Source organism: Salvia hispanica, chromosome 4 (assembly GCF_023119035.1).
Source record: "Salvia hispanica cultivar TCC Black 2014 chromosome 4, UniMelb_Shisp_WGS_1.0, whole genome shotgun sequence".
NCBI classification, from domain to species: Eukaryota; Viridiplantae; Streptophyta; class Magnoliopsida; order Lamiales; family Lamiaceae; genus Salvia; species Salvia hispanica.
Window position 1 is genome coordinate 44,873,669 of NC_062968.1, and position 17,044 is coordinate 44,890,712.

General features: G+C 34.6%; 1 protein-coding gene across 1 annotated transcript; it reads left to right on the forward strand.

The window, feature by feature from the left end:
- The first annotated feature begins 4,258 nt into the window (after positions 1-4,258).
- On the forward strand, positions 4,259-8,058 carry LOC125218120 (jasmonate-induced oxygenase 2-like). Its single transcript, XM_048119721.1, has 3 exons — positions 4,259-4,870; positions 5,158-5,488; positions 7,617-8,058. The coding sequence occupies exons 1-3, from the start codon at positions 4,395-4,397 to the stop codon at positions 7,851-7,853; spliced, it is 1,044 nt and encodes a 347-aa protein (XP_047975678.1). The 5' UTR covers positions 4,259-4,394; the 3' UTR covers positions 7,854-8,058.
- Positions 8,059-17,044: the final 8,986 nt, after the last annotated feature.

Genomic DNA, 17,044 nt, shown 5'->3' on the forward strand with positions numbered 1-17,044 from the left:
AATCATGCTTGCAGAATATAGTGGCCCTATCAACTAAGGAAGCAGAGTATATGGCGCTAACTTGAATAGTAAAGGAAAGTTAATGGTTGCTCGGATTGATATCTTAGTTTAAGATTGATCAGAAAGCAGTTTACTGTGGCAAAAATGGGGCATTGTGCTTGGCTAGGAATCAAATGTTTCATGAGAGGAGCAAGCACAGTGATGTGTGTTTACACTTCATTATGGACGAGGTGGAGAGTGATAGGGTTAAGGTGGTGAAGATAGATAACGCACATAACCCTGCAGATATGCTCACCAAACCATTGAGCAAAGAAAAGTTTGAATATTGTTGCAGGCCTGTGAATTTGCTTGCGATAGACTTCTGACCGCTGTTATGCCTCATTCAAGGTAGAGATTGTACATGACTCTTCATTGAGATATATGACTCTTTATTTATATACATGAATTGATACATGCATGAATTGACCAACTTAACTATGAGATTACTTTTTCAACATCCCCTCTTAATTTGCAATCTTGAGCACACGACTCTCATATTTCTCCACTGGAACTGCTTTAGTAAGGAAATCCGCAAGCTGCTCTTTTGTCCACTAAATTCTAAACTGATTTTTGTTTTATTTACCATATCTTGGATGGAATGATAACATAACTCAATATGCTTTGATTTTGAATGGAACACATGATTCTTTGCTATCGCTATTGGTGACATATTGTCACAATAGATTGTTGTAGCTTCTTTCTGAACTTGTTTTCCAATAACCTACTCAACGAAATTCCTTCACAAGTGCATACGAAGTAACTATATACTCGCTTCAGCAAATGATCATGCCACTAACTATTGTTTCTTTGAGCTCCATGAAACTACATTAGTTCCAAGTGATAGCCCTCCCACGGCCCTCTTAGTGCCCGCGATAGCCCTCCCACGGCTTGGCGGCCCAATAGGAGCCTTCGCGACCACCTCCCACACAGCAGTGGGAAGGCTTCCTATTGTTAATGCTCTTAGTTTTACAAAAGAGTTTAAAAAGTGTCATTGAATGTTATCATCTATTAGCACCTACTTAATTGTGTCCTAAATTGACACTACCGTTTTTTATTCAAAAGTATTATTGAAAACTGAAAAAGGGTTTGTTTTGTAAAATGATACTCCACATTCATATTCATTCATTTAACGTAAAAAAAAAAAGTTCGAATATGTTTTCCACCGATTGCAAATGAGAATCACAACATGTCTTCTTTGCAGCTTTAACTCCTTTTTTTGTCTTAGTTCACTGACACTCAAGCTAAGTCAGGTATGCACGCTTGTAATGAGAATAAACGCAGATTGATCAAGCAGACATCAACCAACAGATCCAGTAGACACACTTCAAACCGACATGCAATAAATCACAGATTGATCAAGCAACAAAAATCTAACCGGTCAAGGTGACTCCCTAGAATCTATCCACGTGCCGTCGGACGCGCAAACCGAAGCCGATTTCAAAACCTTAACCCACAGTAGTATTAACTAGTAAAGGGAAGTAAGGATCGAATCCCACAAGGATAAAGGTTTAAACACATGTATTGCGGACATTTTGGAATGGTTGCTGCCACACAACTGAGTGGGTTAAGTTCTACCTACTTGACTTAGCTGATTTAAAAGGAAAATATTCCTAACTAATCAACTGGACTGAATTATGCGAAAACACGATTGACTCATTAACTTTTCCTAACTGGTCAAGCAAGACTGAAAAGAGAACAAACGGTAAAAATAAGCTGCAAATTCAGATACTCGAACCCGAAATCTCAAACATATCATACCCAATACCCGACCCGTATGTGAATTCGGGTATCCTAATACCCGATGCGGGTACCCGAACCCAACTAATCGGGTACCCATAAACCTGAAGTTATTATATTTCAAATTTATTATATTTATATAATTTATATTGACGAGAATAGAAATTAATAAATACTCTCTCCGTCCCACAAAAGAGGTCACACTTTTCTTTTTTAGTTTGTCCCACAAAAGATGTCACATTTATTTTTTTGGAAAAAGTTCCTTCTCACATCAATTATAAAATTATATTTTCTCTCACCACTTAACACACAAAATAACATCTCCTAAAATTCCGTGTCATTTCCCAAGTGTGACATCTTCTCTGAGACGGAGTGAGTACTATTTATTGACTATTATTAAAAGTTTAAACATATAGACACTACTTCATTTTAAAATAAAGAAAATTTGGCATAAATTGAAACTCATAAATGATTAAAATGAATTTCTTAAGATTTTAAATAACATGTAAATAAAGGAGAAAGCATAACTATATATTGAAAATATAATGAGTAAGAACATAAATAATGCAACATGATATTTACCCGACCGTTGCCCTATACTAAATAAATTTTTTTTTATCATAAATACATAATTAATCAGGTTTAATCGGGTATTAGTCGGGTACCCTAATACGGGTTTTGGGTAACCTAAACCAGAAAAATCCTAACTTTAACTACCCAAACCCGTACCCGAACCTATAATTTCAGGTTTCAGGTACCAAAAATCTGCCAGGCATTGGGTCGGGATCGGGTATACCCGAAACCCGAGAACTAAATTTGCAACCTCAATGGACAATCGAACTCAATGTAAACAGAACAAGATTCAAATGCAACGAAAGTGAGAAAACAAGAAACAACGAGATCTACGATAGCTGACTAAGTAAACAGCGAATCAAACAGTAACTTTCCATAATCATGCAAACCTCAGCAAGAACTTCAGATTCGACGAAAACAAAACCCTAACTAGCTAAATCTAAGAAACCTATTGGCAATCAAGTGTAAAATCCAACAAACCAAGCATAATCAAGCTCGCCATCACAAGATCTAACAGAAAACCCAACAATATACTTCATAGCAACAACGACTTCTCAAAAACCCCATATCTAGATTACAATATTCAAACTCGAAATAGCAAGATTCAGCTAAGAAACAACTTGCGACAAAGTTTAAGCTAAGAAAACTTAGAAATGACGAAACACTTTAAAACTTTAACTAATATAAACTGAAAATGACAAAAGAACGATTGTATTTGCTCCTTAGAGCTGTGGAACGACAAATAAACGGTGGAGTCTAGCTAAAACTGTGGTTCTCTCCCTCCAAGCTAGGAGGAAGAGAGCATTCTTCCTTGGGAAACTTGTCTTTCTTCTTTTGGTGTGTATTTCTATTTCTCTTCTTCAGATTTTCTCCCCCTTTTATAGGGTGGCTGCTAGCTCGAATCCCTAGGGTTAGAGATTTTATGATTTGGCATTAATACCCTTGCAGCAAAAAAAAAAACACTTGTAGATTCTCTCTCCTCTGCCCCACTCTTTGCCGCGCCACTTCCTTTGGTAAATCCACTTGATCAGCACGAGTTTTGGTTGTTCCATCTGCGTCCACTTGATCAGTTTGCACGACTTTTGGCATTTTTGCTCCATTTGCATCCACTTGATCAGTTTGGACTAATTACTTGATCAAGCGATAACCTGTGCACTAAAACTCAAATTTTCCGCATTATCTCCCCAAATGGCACATTAAACCACCATCAAAATCATACATGAAACGAGCCTTATCATTCACACAATCACAGTGTATTAGGTTTATAATTTTAATTTATATACTCTTTCGTCCTTCAAAAATGGAAACTTTTATGAATCAACACGGGCTGTAATGCAAATTGATTAAATAATTGAGATAGAAAGAAAAGCGTTTTAGTGAAAAAATTGGGTCCCACCTTATTGCAGATAAAGAAATTTCCTAAAATAGAAAGTTTATATTTTAGGGGATGGAACAAAATAATAAAAAAATAATTTTAGAGGACGGAGGAAGTAGTATTTTGTATTTATTAAACTGTAGAAAATTTCTCTTGTATGTTTTTAATAATTTAGTAAAAATAAAATTACATTCTAAAAGTTTCACATTAGTGCGTTTTTTTATATATTAGAGTATGAATTTTTAGTGAAACCGCTGTCAAAATTTATTTCTTCGTCCACGTCCACCGACTACATCTTAATTGAATTCTCTAATCTACAACATATAATAGAGTAGATTTGCTGTGACATTATATATGATGAAATAGGAAGATATTTAAATTTCATTCTCGAATAGTAACATCAGAAGCACATGGCAAGAAATATAGCACTAAAATAAAATTGACACACACTAAATAATCTCTTGTCCGCCACACACCAATTATCATACACTAATTTCACGTTCTATTTTTTTCCTCCTCCTCATGTCAACTTCACCACCCCCTCTCTATACTGTACTCTATATATACATCACAATTTCTTCCCTTCCACTACAATTCATCAATACCAAATAAATATTAATAAACCAAATAAATATTAATAAACCAAAGAAATACTATCCTAGTATTTTAAATGGCTTGCCCAAGCGATTGGCCGGAGCCAATAGTCCGAGTCCAATCCCTATCCGAGAAGTGCGGAGGCAAAGGCCGGATTCCCGAGCGATACGTGAAGCCCGTGGAGTCGAGGCCTTGGTTGAGCGAAGAAGGTGAAGAAGCCAACATTCCGGTGATTGACCTTGGGGAGGAGGGGGAGATTGGGGGCCGTGTGGCGGAGGCTTGCCGGGAGTGGGGTTTCTTGCAGGTGGTGAACCACGGGGTGAGGCCGGAGCTCATGGACGCGGCTCAGGAGGTGTGGCGCCAGTTCTTCCATCAGCCCATGGAGGTCAAGCAAGCCTACGCCAACTCCCCCACCACCTATGAGGGCTACGGAAGCCGGCTTGGCATCGAAAAGGGCGCCATTCTTGACTGGAGCGATTACTACTTCCTTCACTACCTCCCTTGCAACTTGAGGGATGTTAACAAGTGGCCTTCCCTCCCCATTTCTCTAAGGTTTCTTTTTTTAAAAAAAAATTTTTATCTCAATAATAATGAATACCTACCTTATTGCTACTACTATATAAACCCTTGTTTTAATATAAGGGGTTAAATTTGTTACTTAATTCAACTTGTGTGTATGTTAGTATGATTCACATAAACTTTTTTTTCATAAATTCCCTTTCTATACTATATTCTAGTGGTGAGTGGGATGAGCATATTGAAGCAAAGTGGTAGCATGTTTGGAATTGGAATAGTGAAAGCTAAGTGCAATTGACTAATGGGAAATTGAATGTGTATAGGGAGGTGATGGATGAGTACTCAAGGGAGATTGTGAGGCTAGGTGGGGTTTTGCTAAAGATGCTGTCGATAAGCCTCGGATTAAATCATGATTTCCTACAAAATTCGTTTGGAGGAGAAGATGTTGGGGCTTGTTTGAGGGTCAATTACTACCCGAAATGCCCGCAGCCGGATCTGACCCTAGGCTTATCCTCGCATTCGGATCCGGGTGGGATGACGTTTCTGCTGCCGGATCAGAATGTTCCTGGGCTCCAAGTTCGAAGGGGCGACCGTTGGATCACGGTCAAACCCGCCCCACACGCCTTCATTGTTAACATCGGTGATCAAATTCAGGTTAGCCACAATAAATCTCTCTACTTCCTAAATTTTTTTTTTTATGTGTGTAGTAAAATCTCTCTACTTACTAGGACTACAAATAATTATTCTTGTTCTTAAATAGAGCTCTAACATAATAATGATTATATATTATTTTCAAATCTATGTTAAATACGTTAAAAATAATATTATGATTATATACAAGAGAATTTTAAGAAATGCATGCATATAAATAGTCATGTGGACTAGCTATTGAGTACATGCACAATTTATCCAAAGTAGAGTATTCCTTGATAAAGATTATACTGTATAGTTCTGAGAATTAGAGATATGGATGAAGTAGAAGGAATCTGAGTTACTTTATAGGTAATGATGATCAATAATAAAATAACTAGTGATATTTGGTTTCTGATTAGGAATAGCGTATGTTATTACTCCCTCCGTCCCACAAATATTATCCCATTTTTCCATTTCCGTTCATTCCACATTTGTCTCATTTCACTTTTACCATTTTTGATAGTGGACCTCATATTCCACTAACTCATTCATATTCACATTTTATTATAAAACTAATACTTTAAAAGTAGGACTCACATTCCACCAACTTTTTCAACTCACTTTTCATTACATTTCTTAAAATTCGTGCCGGGTCAAAATGAGACTATCTTTGTAGGACGGAGGGAGTATACATAACCACCAACCAAAATATAATATAGAATTACAATAGATATAATTATGTTACATAGGAGAGCTCATTCTTAATGAAGTGTAGAATGAATAGCTTTATGCCTTTATATGCATTTCTATTTCTATTTGTGATTTACATTATAGTCTCTAAATTTTAAGTTTTTCAAGTATGAAATGATCAAGTAATTATGTATACCTGAACATAATATTTTCTTCATGAGCATATGTTACATGATTTATAGTGAATCAACTATTTTTGTAAATCCAAAGAATCTAAGAAAACTTCATATGGGCAGAGCACATGGAAATACTAGGCAATTTTCTTAATTAATTGGGTCAGTGTGGTTATAAGTAAAAATTGTTTATTACTAGAATTTTAACGACAGGTGGTTAAAATTTTGTTTATGAAATGTCAGTATAATGGAGTTTGGCATTATCGGATTTCTCCACATTAAAATATGAATATAAAACAACATTTAATTAAACGTGCAAATATTGTATTCTAATTGTCTTTATTTGACTATTTGTTCGATTCCTACCATCGTTTTCAAACGAAAATAAATCAACTCCAAGTTGGAGAGAAATTCGAAGAAAAAGTAGTGGGTCCAGTAATGTTTGGCCATAAAATAGTGTTTTTCTTTTGGTGTCCCAAAATATTAATAGTGGTGAATGTGATATACTACAATTTTGTCTAACAATGATCAAGTAGTTCACATGTGTGTTTTTCTCATAAGTTGCTGTTTTGGATGCATTCGGTCGCACCCATCCATATTTATGTATTCTTATTTTAGCTATTGAATTTTAATCAACTTTTAATTAAAGATTAAGTAATTAGGAATTGTGTTTTGCAATAGTTATATTGTAATCTTAAATTTATAAGAGGAGATAAGTACATGTTCGCCCAAAATATATATGAACTATAATATGATAAATTTGGATATAATTTTAATTTTGTAATAGGGTATCCTTATACGGTACTTAAAATATAAAGTTGGTTGGAAAGTCATCTTTCAAATCAAAGTTATCTAATTTTTTATTTATGTGATTACTACTCTTACTTTTGTCCTTGGAAGGGACATGAGATAGAGCTATTGCATAAGTACTATAGTACTTAATATAGTATATTTGAAAAATATAATTGAAAGAAGAAATAAAATAAATGTTGATAATGATAACTCGAAGGGATGCTACTACGTTTAACTTTTAAAATTCAAGTACGTAACCAAAATTATGTTATATGAATATAACATATTTCTCTATAGTTCTAAGAAATCGCAAGATAAAAAACATCAAACAAAATTATAATTTCTCTCTTTTTATGCACTATAAGCTCAAACTGTGTAACTCGAAAATACTCATAAAAGAAATTGAATTAACTTTATTTTTTAAGTTCTGTTATTCTTATAATTAATTATCATTTTTATATTAATGAAGTATTATTTTGTTGAAAATATAATAGGTGTTGAGCAATGCTATTTACAATAGCGTTGAGCACAGAGTAATTGTGAATTCAGCGCAAGAGCGCATTTCACTGGCCTATTTCTATAATCCAAAAAGCGACTTACTCATACAACCGGCAAAGGAATTGTTGGCACCGGACAGACCCGCACTGTACCCAGCCATGACCTTCGATGAATATAGGCTCTTCATTAGGACCAAGGGCCCTAGGGGAAAATCTCAATTAGGAGAATCTTAAAATCAACATAAAGAATTGATAGACTTATGCCTCACTCTTTTGCTTTAGCTGTGTCTTAATTAGTCATTTACTTTAGATTAATTTGGATATAATCAATATATTTGGTATCGAGTTTTATCAAATTTTATTGTATATTGTAATGATATTATGACACAAAAGTGAATACATCATATAGAATTACAATATTATTGTACATTTGTACTCATTCATTTGCACCTGCATGTTGATTTCTGACTCAGTTGGTGTTAACACTAACGTATTTCTTGTTCATAATTTGGATTGAACGTCAATAAGGATCCGTTTGGTACACAGAATTAGAATTGGAATTGAAATTGAATTGAAAAGAATTGAATTCGAATTGAAATTGGAATTGGATTGAATTTAAATTCAATTCAAAATTCTTTGTTTGGAAAAATAAAACCCTTTGTTTGGAATTGAATTTAAGAAATTGCGCGCACACACTACACACGTTGCACAATCATTAAATATACACACACGCACTAGAAACACATTGTGTGTAAGAATGTGTGCAGTGTGTGAATGTGTTAGTGTATGCAGTGTGCAGTGTGTGTAAATGTGTGTAAGAGTGTGTGTGAATGTGCGTAAAAATGTGTGTCAGTGTGTGTAATTTAATAAATATTTAGAATTCTGCTACGTTCAATATGGAATATCAAACACAAATATTGAATTTAGAATTGAAGGCTCTAATTTGGGCGTCAAATTGAGCTGACATCTTGAAACCAAATCGATATTGTTCACTTGAAATTTCTTTTGCTAAAATGAACCTTAACTTTCTATGTGATAGTAACTGGATTATTGTAGCTCAAAAAATTCATGGGAAAATGTCAATAATTTTGATTAAAATATATTTAATATGCATTACATAAAAAACAACATTATTTATTTAACCTCTCAGGGGACCGCAGGAAACGTTAGTCATGATGGGCAGATGGCCCATAGATCATTCACCAAATCTTTCCTCCTTTTTGTTTTTTTCTATGGGGACAATATCGATATGCTACTTGATATTTTCTTTTTCCAGATAAATTTATATATTCCTTGTAAATATATAAATGGAGTTATTGAGAAAAAAATTAGAAAATAAGTAAAAACAAATGATATTTTGCGAGCAAATAGAAAACCTATGCACTACAAACTATAAGATTAAAAAACTTACTCCTCTTTTAATGTTACAAAAATTGACACCCAATTATTAGTGTTTGAATTTTTTAAAAAATAAACACAATTTAGAATAAATAAGAAAGCGTTTATAGGTTGAGAACAAATTATCTTTATATTTTATGTTTTTAAGACGCTTCTATTTGTATTCTCAAATTTTAGTTAAGACATCAACAATAAGAACACTTTGTGAATAGTTGGTCGTATAATTAGCTTCCTAATTAATAATACTAAAAATCGTCCTTAGCTAGTATTTTGTTGCAGTGACAGTTTTTCAAAAAATCGTTACTTTTCAGTTGCAAAAAATTATTCATACAGTACAAAATAAATTTGTATTCTGTTATTACTGCATTAATATGCGAAAAGAGTGGTTGATATAGACCAAACAGGATAACTCAGCCTAAAAGATTAGCTGCCCGGAGAGATAGAACCTATTTAACCTATATACCCCACACTAGTTGTTCTCACATCCGATGTTGGACATTGAGTCTGTAACATTTGACCCTCCTTTAAGGGCCAACGTCCTCGTGGGTCACGGCTACTTTGGTCAAGGATGATAGGCCACCACTCCGAAACGAGTTCTCGTTAGTTAAAGCAGATTCTTTGCCCGACCACCACTCTTTGCCTTCTCACACAGTTTTATGAGTTCAGCCCATGCAAGGACCACCAAATATTAGCCATCAATAATCATCATATATTTTTGATGCATACATGATACAATAATACTACATTATAATTGATGAGTCTCATAGTCCGTGTTCATACCTCGCACAATATAATTAATTAGCAATTGTTTAAAAATTTTAAAATAGCGAAAACGTACAACGTTGTTTTTGCGAAATTGTTGAACATATTTTAGTCCATCATTCCACGTCAATTTTTTCTCGAAATACAAAAAATGAATGTCTGATAAAAATGATTAAAAAATAATAGGTTATGGTATAAAAACATTTCCAAACGTTCAAAATATAATTAATAGTATGTAAATAGTTTGAGATTTAAAGTGATATTATAATCAAAGCATTTCTTATAATTACAGAAGAAATTATTTTAGTGTATCTTCTTAACCCCTACCTTTGAATTAACTACTCAGAATAGTCTATTAACACGGTAAACAAAGTACTCCATATACCTGGTGACTAGTCTTTCTCTTTCATCCATATAAAAAAAAAAAAAAAAAAAAAAAAAAAAGGAAAAAGGAAAAAAAATCTATATCGTGAGATATTAAAATAGAATCTTATTTATATTTTGTTTAATGTGATACGTGCATTGAGTGGTGAATATGAAGTTATAAACTAGTGGGCAACGAGCTTCCCACGTTTAATTCCTGCATTATTTTTCTTCTCTTTTGTTTACTTTTATTTATACCAAATCAATGAAAACATAATTTACGATTTTAAATAAATAAATTTATTTCTTTAAAGTAGTTATTGCTGGATTTATTCCATTGTGTTCATACTAAGTCTATATTTGACAACAAAACGTAACTTATTAGAACATTTTTTACACCAAAGTTTGAGTCTCTTCAGTGATTCTGCGCATTCTTGCGAAATGTTTGTTAGTTTTAATTTTAAAAATAGATAAAAAAAAAAAAAAGAAAATTCTCCTATATTTGTTCTATCAATAAGAATTCTTTCTTTGTTTTCAAGAATTATGGATGAAATTTAGAATGTAAACTTTTTCACCCATATCGTTTTTCGATAAGTCGAATTTAATTTTGAAATCGGATTATTAAAATATTATTATGACATTTTCTTTTAATAAGCTATCTCATTAATCAATTTACTTCTCATTCATTCTTGATTCTCCTACACCAAACCTTTCGATATTTTGTTTGAGAAACTTTTAGCAATACAAAGAATAATTGCAAGCATTCTATACTGGAATATGCTTCACAATTTAGATTTTCTCGAATACGAACTTGATAAGTCCCCAATTATCAATCTATAATGAATAAACTACGCCTTGTTTGCAAGCCAGATAAGTCCATAATATACCTGATTTATCTGGACTTAAGTGATTGTTTGTGGGAAAGATGTTTAAACTATGTGGCCGGTTTTTTTTTATCGGCCCACTAAAGTTAGTTATTTGAGTATGTTAGTGGAGAATTGACTCACCTCAACAGAGATAAATAAATTATCAAAATAAAAATGAATTATTTTTACGGGACATACTAAAATCGATAGAGTCTCTATTTTTATAGAACGAAGACTTTTTCAAGCTTAACGCATCTTTGAGCCCTTTGCTCAAAATAATACTTCTCTGTGATGTGAATCAAGGTATTCAACATCATGGATTACCACGACATCGAGGGCCATAGGTTAATTGGAGTCCGAGAACAAGGTGAAGACATGACAAGGAGTCAAGCCGGATTTGGATATCTGATTCAAACTGGAATTTGCCTATGATGACAATGTTAAAATGCTCTCTTGAGACTGTCATTGTCTTCATCGTCGAAATAGCTTCGCGTGAGTACCTTGCACGCATCAATCGGAGTCCGGATGATGAAGTTATGGTCGTTTAAAGAAAGTCGCGCAATGCAGAAATAAACGCGCGGGCGGACGTTTTGCCAACCAGAAAATGCCCGGTCGGGCGTGTTTGCCGAGATGTCAATTTTTTTCCAAAAAATTAATGCGGGTTGGCGAAATAAGCCGTGGGAAACACTCGATCGGGAATTTTGTCCAGGGTGTGAGTTTTTTACCAAGAATTGTTTTATTTTGCTCCTTTTTCACTCCTAGTATAAATAGACATATTAGGGCTTTATCATGGCAGGTTTTGAATGATATTATATAACAAAGTCTCAAATTTGAGTACCCCTTCATCTTTGAAGGTTTATCCAAAATCCCTGGTAGTTGCATTTCAATCTATTGTCGGGCTTAGGTGGAATGTTAAGGTATGCTTTGTTAGGGAGATTTAGAATATTGAACAAAATGGAACGGATAGTCTGAAAGTCGTGATGAAATCACTTTCAGATCAAATCAATTTCGGTGGTTCTACCAAAATATTTGATCGGATAAAATTCAGAGAAAACAAAACTATCTAATGTTGATATCTGAGAAAAAGCGTACAGAACCAAACAACAATCGATCGGATTTAATAAGATGAAAAATCGCGTTTCAACAAGATGAACAGGTGCGTCTGTTAATTTCACAACCGAAATTAACTGATTTTCAAAAGGTTTCCGAAATTGCAAATTAGTCCTTTGACTTTCAGAAATTACATTTTCAAATGAATTTCTTACACAGCAACTTCGTTGGAAATAAAAAATTTCCAAGCTGACCTGGGCTCTGCCCCTTGGACCCCGCTACCCGGGGGCGCTGCCCCCGGACCATCATAATGAATTCAAATAAGCGTGCACTCCGCACCTCCAGACTTATATGATGTCTCACTATGACAATACTGATCAATCAAGTTAATCCAATTACACTAAAATATCCAACAATCCTCCCCTATTTTAGTGCAATCCTTGATTAACTAAAACAAGTCATCTCAAACATTCAAACTTTTGCATAAATGAAATATCGTAACGATTGAATTCCATATTAGTACATTACACATTCCAAATATTCGAATACCCCGGGTGTCTCTAAGGATTGAACCCTGGGAACTCACATTGAATACACGAAGATAATGTACACAAAAGTTTACATACGAATATGTTCTATCTTGACACTATATTTTACTAGCCTATGTCCTTATCCTTCATAAACATGTCGAAACCAAGTCCCAGCTTCTTGAAGCGGCTAAACTTCATGCTTATATAGGTAGCTCCTTTATTCTTGCACCTACATTTGCAATTTTTCAAAAGAACTATTAAGAATATATACATTCAACCTCCTTAACTTGTAGGTCCGAACACATACCTTGGGACGATTTTCAAATGTGTTCCAATCTCCAAATATTAAGTCTTCCACATTGAATTCTGCATCTAGTGTCATACTAAATGGGAATTGGGTATCTTAATATCAAAGATTTGTAGTGGACTTTAATCCCATCCCTATAGCCGATTTGTGCACAAGATCTCTACTTAACCCTTTGGTTAAATGATCGGCTAAGTTATCATGAGTTCTCACAAACTCCACAGATATCACACCATCCATAATAAGTTCACGAATCATGCTATGTCTAACACCTAAGTGTCTTGACTTTCCATTATACACTTGACTATATGCCTTAGCCAAGGTAGCTGCACTATCACATCTGATAGATATAGGTGATATCGGTTTAGGCCACAATGGAATTTCATATATTAGATTTCTTAGCCATTCAGCCTCTTTACCAGCTGCTGCTAATGCCACAAACTCCGATTCCATTGTTGAATTCGTGATACAAGTTTGTTTCTTTGATGCCCAACATATAGCACCACCTCCAAGACGGAATACCCAACCACTTGTGGAAGAATGATCTTCCATATTGGTAATCCAACTTGCATCCGAATAACCTTCAAGAACAGAAGGAAATCCAGAATAAGTCAACCTATAATCCATGGTTCCTTTTAAGTATTTAAATACTCGATTCATTGCTTGCCAATGGATTAAACTTGGATTATGAGTATATCGACTCAATTTTCCAACTGCAAAGGCTATATCGGGTCTAGTACTAATCATAGCATACATTAGTGATCCAATAGCCTTTGAATATTCAAGCTGATTCACAGCAACTCCTTTATTAGGCACGAGTTTTGCACTAGGATCAAAAGGAGTCTTAACTGAAGAACAATCTTTGAAGTTAAACTTTTCCAACACCTTCTCAATATAATGTGATTGAGAAATGGAAATTCCTTGTTCTCCATGTGTGATCTTAATTCCAAGAATCACATCAGCCTTCCCCATGTCTTTCATCTCAAACTTAGATGACAAAAATTCCTTTGTTTTATCAACTTGATCTTGGTCAGTACCAAAGATCAACATGTCATCCACATATAGGCAAATGATAACCCCTTTACCGGTAGCATCAAATTTGCTATATACACACTTGTCTGCTTGGTTTAATACAAAACCATTCGACAACACCACGTCATCAAACTTTTGATGCCATTGCTTGGGGGCTTGCTTTAGTCCATAAAGAGATTTTACCAACTTACAAACCTTATGTTCATTACCAGGCATGACAAAGCCTTCTGGTTGTTTGATATAAATCTCTTCATTTAATTCACCATTCAAGAAGGCAGTCTTAACATCCATTTGGTGAATTACAAGATTATGTATAGCAGCAAGTGCTAACAATAATCTAATTGTGGAAATCCTAGCAACAGGAGCATAGGTGTCAAAATAGTCAATTCCTTCCTTTTGTCTAAAGCCTTGGATAACCAATCTGGCTTTATATTTGTCTATGCTTCCATCCACCTTCATCTTCGTTTTGAAGATCCATTTACTATTCAAAGCTATACAACCAGGTGGTAAATCAGTCAGTTTCCAAGTACCATTTTGGATTATAGAATCCATCTCCTCTTGGATTGCCTCTTTCCAAAATGCAGAATCCCTTGAAGCCATAGCTTCTTTGTAGGTCCTTGGATCATCACCAATAGTAAAGCAATATTGATATTGAAAATTAATTTCATTTCTTGATCCTTCTAGTAAGTACAATTGGAAATCGTTTCCAAAAGACTTAGCTTTTCTTGCTCTACCACTTCTCCTAGCATTAGGAGGTGTATCAATCACTTTTTCAGTTACACCAGAGTTACTAGACCTTGCAATCATGTCTCCTGGTTTAGATATAGACGTGAATCTATCCTCATTGCCAAAATCAGCATCCCTTGACTCAATAATAGAGTGCACGGATACATAGTCATTGGGTTCTATGACATAGAACCTATAACAAGCAGAATTTTCAGAATAGCCAAGAAACACACAATCTATACCTCTTTGACCTATGATTTTCATTTTAGGGTCAGTTAGTCTTACCACAGCTCGACAACCCCAAACTCTGAGATAACTCAGTTTTGGTGGTTTCTTATGCCAAAGTTCATAAGGGGTTATCTTGTTCCTTTTATTAGGAACTCTATTCAACAAATAACAGGCTGTTAACATAGCCTCACCCCAAAATCCTTCACTTAGGCCAGAATAGCACAACATTGAATTAATCATTTCTTTCAACGTTCTATTCTTTCTTTTAGCTACACCATTTTGTTGTGGTGTATATGGAGCAGTCGTCTGATGTATTATACCAGTAGATTCAAAATATGCTGGATCATAATACTCACCTCCCCTATCAGTGCGAAGAACTTTAATCTTCACACCATGATGAAGCTCTACACTTTCTTTAAAGATTTTAAATTTATCAAGAGCTTCATCTTTTGAATGGCATAAATAGACACAACAAAATCTAGTAGCATCATCAATAAAAGTAACTACATACTTTTTATTACCAAGTGATGGAGTTGAATGAAAATCACACAAATCACTGTGTATAAGTTCTAATACCTTAGTAACTTTATTGACATTCTTATTGAAAGGTTGTCTAGTTATTTTAGTTAACATGCAAGTTTTACACTTTTCATTGTTCAACTCAAATGCTGGTATTAAACTCATTTTCAACATCTCTTTCAATCTCTTGTAATGTACATGTCCAAGTCTAGCATGCCACAATTCTGATTTACTAGCATGATTACTAAAACTAGTAGAAGTCATGCAAACAGAATTATTAACAAAAGAAACATCTAGATTCAACTTAAACATACCACATAGATAACTGAAACCAATAAAAGTACCATGCCTTGACATAATGTATTTGTCACTTTCTAACACTTGTTTATAACCACAATTATTTAACATAATACCAGAGACTAAGTTCTTACAAATACCGGGTACATATACAACATTATCTAACACTAAGGAATTTTCAGAAGTAAATACTAGGCTAACAGATCTTATTCCTTTGATTGGTTCAGTTGCAACGTTGCCCATCTTCAAAGAAGATCCATCTTCAATTGGTTTAAAATCCTTGAACCATTGACGATCCGATCCTTGCATACATGACATGTTGCACCCGAATCAATCCACCATGAAAGATCATCATCCTGCACATAAAATGCTTCAGAGATTATTGATGCATAATAATTCTCAACATAATGATTACTAGGTACAGAAAACGAACCTGATTGCTTTTCAAGATCCTTGGATCCACTTGAACCAGCCTCGTATTTCCCTTTTCCTCCACCTTTTCCAGACATACAATCCTTCTTGAAGTGCCCGGATTTTCCACACTTCCAGCAAGTCAGTTTAGGCTTCTTATTCCCATCCTTATTGTTATTCCCTTGAAACTTCCGTTTCCCTTGAAACTTACGTTTCTCTTTACCAGCCTTTGAGGATTCACCCTCTTCCACCATGTTCACAGAAGAACCAACCATGTTTCTAGCATTACCAACAGAGCCCTTTTCCATATCACGTATGGACTGTTCAATTTGGAAATCACTTCCAAGTTCAACCAAGTTCAACTCCTCCTTCTTGTGTTTCAGATTATTTTTAAAATCCTTCCAAGAAGGTGGTAGTTTATCAATAATACTAGAGACAGAAATGGATTCATCCATTTTCATATCATATTGGGAAAACTGTCTCAATATCCTCAACAACTCGTTGTATTGTTCCATGACAGGCCTCGAATCAACCATTTTATAGTTAATAAAGTTACCAACAAGAAATTTCTTGCTAGAGGCATCTTCTGCCATATATTTGGCTTCGAGGGAATCCCACAATTCCTTAGCAGACTCAACATTTTGATACACATCAAATAGAGAATCAGACATACCGTTTAAGATGTGACCACGACATATGTAGTCATCGTTCTCCCACTTCATCCGCCTCCTCGTCTGTTCCAGAGTTTCATTTTCAACAGCCTCGGGCATGGGAATACTCAGAACGTACACGACCTTGAGATTTGTCAGCATGAAATGCATCTTCTTTTTCCAGCGTCTGAAATCTTGGCCAACAAATTTATCCAACTTCGTGAAACCTTTCGTTCATTCCTTCACCGTTTCCTTGTTCGACATTTTCAGATTGATTTGATCTTTGTTA

Bases quoted from the DNA above. Each gene is read 5' to 3' on its own strand.
- LOC125218120 (XM_048119721.1), top strand. From the start codon at position 4,395: ATGGCTTGCCCAAGCGATTGGCCGGAGCCAATAGTCCGAGTCCAATCC. The intron at 4,871-5,157 runs GTTTCTTTTTTT...GAATGTGTATAG, and splicing joins TCCCTCCCCATTTCTCTAAG to GGAGGTGATGGATGAGTACT. The intron at 5,489-7,616 runs GTTAGCCACAAT...AAAATATAATAG, and splicing joins ACATCGGTGATCAAATTCAG to GTGTTGAGCAATGCTATTTA.